Genomic DNA, 5,356 nt, shown 5'->3' on the forward strand with positions numbered 1-5,356 from the left:
AGCCAAGTGGAAAAAAAAAAAAGAGATTTAAAAAAAAAGAGCTTGCGGATGGGTTTAAAATGCAAATGAGCATCTTGAAAGCCAAATGCAGCAGGAGCACAGAGAAACTGTGTCCTCTGTTCCCTGTCCAAGCTGGAGAGGGATCCCCAGCAGGGATAAAAAGAAAATCTGGATGAAATCTGGGGGTTGAGCAGACTGGGCAGAGCACACAGCTTGGCAGGGAGGGAGAGGGAAGGAGTTTGCGTGGGTTTGGGGCTGCTCTGGGGGCTGGCAGCAGCACCCTGGTGCTATTCCAGAGGGTGAAACCTGGCACCACACTCCCACAGGCCTGCCCCTGGTGAGCCAGGACACTCCTCCCTGCCTCAGTTACCTGGGATTGATTCAGAGCCTTTTTTATCCCACTAAGTCGATGGCTCTCCAGGGACCAGCGGGAGCTCCGGGCTGCGCCGCAGCTCTCTGCACCTCACTGCAGATCCCGTCCTGCCAGGCTGGGAGGAAGGAAGGAAGGGAAGAAACGGGATTCACTGCAGTCCCTCCGACTCCAGGACCTGGCTCACACTCAGCCCTGCTCTGCAGAAGTGCCTGGAAAGCAAACTTGAAGCTGAGCAGGGAATTTGTGCAGGCAGCTCGCAGACATGAATCACACCGGCCGCTTCCTGCAGCTCCCTGCTCTCCCAGAGCCAGGGAAAGCACAGCCTGTGCTCTTCCCATCCACAACCCCACTGAAACAACCCCACTGATTCCAGAGGCTGACACAACCACCCTTTCCCCAGCCCTTTAAGCCCTGCAGCAGCCCCAAGAAGGAAAGTGGCTCCTCCAGCCCGGGAATGAAGGCGCAGCCCTCACTCCTCACACAGCACAACCCTCCCCAGGGCAGAAAGCACTTCAGGGCCTGCAGCAGGGTGATGAGGGGACCCAGAAAAACAGTGCTCAGCATCCTGCACCCTGTGTGTCCCCCAGGCTGTGCCAGGGTGACAAGGCAGGGCTGCCTGCCAGCTGCAGGTGAATTCCCACAGCTCAGCCCTTGGGCAGGGGCCAGCGCTGCTGCCTGGCTCTGCTCTGAAGGATGCAGAGGGAAGGGGTTTGCTCCCTCAGCTCCAGCAATCCTCATCCAGATCTTTTCCACACTGTGCAATTCCCACCCAGATCTTTTCCACGCTGGGCAATTCCCACCCAGCTCCTTTCCACACTGAGCAATTCCCACCCAGATCTTTTCCACACTGAGCAATCCTCATCCAGATCTTTTCCACACTGAGCAATTCCCACCCAGCTCCTTTCCACACTGAGCAATTCCCACCCAGATCTTTTCCACACTGAGCAATTCCCACCCAGCTCCTTTCCACACTGAGCAATTCCCACCCAGCTCCTTTCCCAGTGAGAGGCTGAGGGGAGCAGCCCCTCACTCACAAAAAGCAGGATGCAAGCAGCAAAGCAAAGGACACAGACCACCCCTGACCTTGTGGTGGCTCAGATTTTACCCCATCTTCACTTATTTTAAGCTGGTCTAGCAAAAATCCACAGGATTGAAGGAGTTAAGTGTCCATAAGGATCTGCTGGAGAGGAGCACCCAGAGCCTCCCCCCCAGCCAGTTTGGGCTCCTCAGGACTGGGTTTGGGACAGGTTTTGGCAGTGGCACAAACCCAAAGCTTTTTATTCCTGATTTTATTCACTGCAGGGGACTCAATTCCACAGCTCCACACAAACCAGAGCACTGCTGCTCTCCTGAGCCTCTCAGGCCCCAGGGCAGGCACACAGCAGAGCTCAGCCACCCCGTTTTCCCACTGCCATGCCAGCACCTCCCAAATTCAGCTACCTTGGGAAAACAGGAGGCTCCTAAACCCAAAATACAACAACAAACACATCACTGGGCTTCCCACTGAGGTGGCTGCTGCCAGGGGGGTCCTGGGAATGACTCCAGTGCCAAATGAGCCATTGCTGGTGCTGCTCGTTTCCTCTTACGGAGAGTGCAGGAAAACTCATTTCTTCTGCTACTTTCACCACCCTGTTTTAGGATAATTCCTCCATCCTTGAAGGCTGACATGCTGCTGACCAAAGACTTTCACCATGGAATGGTTTGGGTGGGAAGGGACCTTAAAGCCCCCCCAGTCCCACCCCTGCCATGGCAGGGACACCTCCCACTGTCCCAGGCTGCTCCAAACCCTGACCCGGAACATCTCCAGGGATCCAGGGGCAGCCACAGCTGCTCTGGGAGTTCCATCCCAGCCCCTCACCACCCTCCCAGGGAACAATTCCTAATTCCCAATATCCCATCCATCCCTGCCCTCTGGCAGTAGGAGCCATTCCCTGTGTCCTGTCCCTCCATCCCTTGTCCCCAGTCCCTCTCCAGTTCTCCTGGAGCCCCTTCAGGCCCTGCAAGGGGCTCTGAGCTCTCCCTGGAGCCTTCTCCTGTCCAGCTGAGCACCCCCAGCTCTCCCAGCCTGGCTCCAGCCCTTGGAGCATCTCCATGGATTCCTCTGGACTCACTTTCAGCTTCCCCCAGCACAGAGCCACTGCCAGGACTGGGATGCAGCCCTAAACCTGTGCCCAAGACATCCCAAATCCCTGCTTATCCCAGCCCAGCACAGCTCTCCTGGAGCCTGGAAAGGGAAAGGGAAGGGAGAGGGAAAGGGAAAGGGAAAGGGAAAGGGGAAGGGGAAGGGAAAGGGAAAGGGAAAGGGAAAGGGAAAGGGAAAGGGAAAGGGAAAGGGAAGGTTCATCCCTGCACACACAGCAAAGGCAAAGGGAAAGGCAAAGGCATGGAAGGACAGGCTGGCACCAAAAGCCAGGGAGAGCAGAAAGGAGCAGGAATTCCAAGGACAAGCCCCTAGGAAAGGGCTCTCCTGGCAAACAGAGGGGCAGCTGCAGGTTAGTGGGGAAAGACAACTCTCACAGGCAAACAGCTCAGCTGGCAATGCAGCACCTGAGGGCCAAGGGGGCATAATTAGGGAAATGAAGGAAGACTCTAAAAATTTAATGGGTAACTGGAGCTGTGGGGAATCCCATAACTGCTCCCTGCTGGTGTGAGGCAGCTGCAGGGCACTGCAGGGGCCAGGCAGGGCTGAGGGGGTGATGGCTCCCTGTGGCAATCAGGAAAGGTGAGAAGGCTTCCAGAAAGCTGCAAAAGCAGGCCCAGAAACAGAAAGACAAAAACCTCAGAGCTAAGTTGTGGCTAGAAAGTCTGAAAGTAGAAATGTTATAATAGTACAGCAACGAAACAATAGCTTAAGTCTCAAGCTTGGCTAAGACAGACCTGAAGACTACAAGAAAATAAATATGCTTAGCAAGACAGTAGAAGGTTTAAACTCAATAATAATGTGTATTAGCCATAGAAAAAAGACAAGCAAACATTGTGTGAAACAAGTATAAATGTACTTTTAGTAATTAGCTAGAACAATTGTCTATAAACTTTAGCAATATGCTATTAGCTAAAAGTTTTTAAAGTGTTCTGTAACAAAGAAACCTTTAGCTGCTACTGGCTGTACATAAGCTTTACCACCTTCCCATTGTCTCAACCATGTAATAAAGGTAATACAGCAAATAAAACTCAAGAAATGCACCCAACAGTCCCATCCCACTCATGAATAAAAAATAAAAATAAAATAACCACACCAAGACAGCTCTGAGCACACCCCTGCCCCATGGACAAACCCCAGGAGCTGCCACAGGCATCAGCCAAGGGGGAGAAACACCCCAGGGTGCAAGAACAGAGCCACAGGCTGAGGATACCCAGCCAACAGCTCCAGAGCCTCGTGCTGCTCCCAGTTATCTCCCTCCTTACTCACAGCAGTGTTTCCCATCCTACAGCCATGGGCACAGCTCCCATCCCTGTGCTCACCCCACATCCCACAGCTCCCATCCCTGTGCCCATCCCACAGCTCCCATCCCTGTGCTCACCCCACAGCTCCCATCCCTGTGCTCATCCCAAATCCCACAGCTCCCATCCCTGTGCTCACCCCACAGCTCCCATCCCTGTGCTCATCCCACATCCCACAGCTCCCATCCCTGTGCTCATCCCAAATCCCACAGCTCCCATCCCTGTGCTCATCCCACATCCCACAGCTCCCATCCCACATCCCACCCACATCCCACAGCTCCCATCCCACCACAAGCCCTCCCAGCAGCCCCACACACATTCCCAGTGGGATATTTTTCCCCTGTCTGCCCTAACTGGAGCCAGTTTTTGCTCCAGCAGCTCAGGGCTGTGATTCTGCTGGATCCCACCAGCACCATCCCCATCCTCTCACCAACCTGTCACTGACCAAGCCACGGGCATTCCAAAAGGCTCCATCCCCACCAAACAAGGGATAACTTGGATAACTCAGGGCTGGGAGCCAAACTCACTGTGCCATCAGCAAGGTGCCCAAAGCAAACCCAAAAAAGCTTCAGCAGAACCAAAGCAGGGGCAGCAGCAAATGAGCTGCAAGCAATAGATCCCATCAACCAATAACTGGGGAATAAACTCAAGGAAAAAGGGAAAAGGAGAATGCTGGAGCACACACTGCCAGGATCCCACTGCCACAGAGCCCAGAGCCCCCTGCTCTGAGAGCTGGGGGGATTTTAATCACCTTGAACTGGGATGGCACCCCCCAAACTCAGCTGAGGTCCTCAGGGACACCAAGGACCTTGTCCTGGCCACAGCACCAGGTTCCTGTGGCACAGGGGGTGTTCTCCTCCTGGGACAGCCAGGTTCTGCAGGGTGGACACCTCCTGCCGTGTAATTCCCAGCCTGGCTCGATCCCAGCAAGGCCCAACACCTCTGGAAAGACGCTTGGGGTGCCAAAGGCTGTCCAGCCCGGCAGCCTGACCCCACAAATGGCTGTGGGAGCCACAAACCACATCAGTGCCGCTGCTCATCCAAGGCTTACCCCGTTTCCTGTCACCCCAGGAGAGAGCAGACACAAAACCCCACTGAGCCCCCGCTGCTGCTGGGGATGGGACCCTGACAGGTGTCAGAACTCCCCAAAACACCTGCAACAACAACAGCAACACCTCCAACACGGCTCCCTCGGGCTGGAACTGTCTCACAGCTCCTTTTTATCCACTTTGGGGCTTTTTCCCCCCAAAATCTCCCTGGAGGAGGCAGCGGGGCAGGGAAGGGGAGGGGGACACGGCCCGGGACACGGGAGGGGAGCATGGGGACACAGCCCGGGACACGGGAGGGGAGCATGGGGACACAGCTCGGGACAGGGGAGCGGAGCATGGGGACACAGCCCGGACTGAGGAGCGGAGCATGGGGACACAGCCCGGGACACGCGAGGGGACACGGGGTCAGAACAGGGACCCGGCCCGGGGACACGGCCCGGGGCGAGGCGGAGGCCGGGCCAGGGGTCACAGCGGGGACACCGCCGGTGCCTGA

The 5,356-nt window shown here is 55.7% G+C and overlaps 1 protein-coding gene across 1 annotated transcript in view; it reads left to right on the forward strand.

Annotated features, from left to right (window-relative positions):
* The first annotated feature begins 2,039 nt into the window (after window positions 1-2,039).
* The window catches only part of NEFH (neurofilament heavy), an 11,531-nt gene continuing 8,214 nt past the window's right edge, over window positions 2,040-5,356 (forward strand). Inside the window, exons 1-2 of the mRNA XM_005427584.3 lie at window positions 2,040-2,072; window positions 2,621-2,677. Of these exons, the coding sequence (XP_005427641.2) occupies window positions 2,040-2,072; window positions 2,621-2,677 (90 nt within the window). The remainder of the gene's footprint in view (window positions 2,073-2,620; window positions 2,678-5,356) is intronic.

This window comes from Geospiza fortis, unplaced genomic scaffold, assembly GCF_000277835.1.
Source record: "Geospiza fortis unplaced genomic scaffold, GeoFor_1.0 scaffold224, whole genome shotgun sequence".
Lineage (NCBI taxonomy): Eukaryota > Metazoa > Chordata > Aves > Passeriformes > Thraupidae > Geospiza > Geospiza fortis.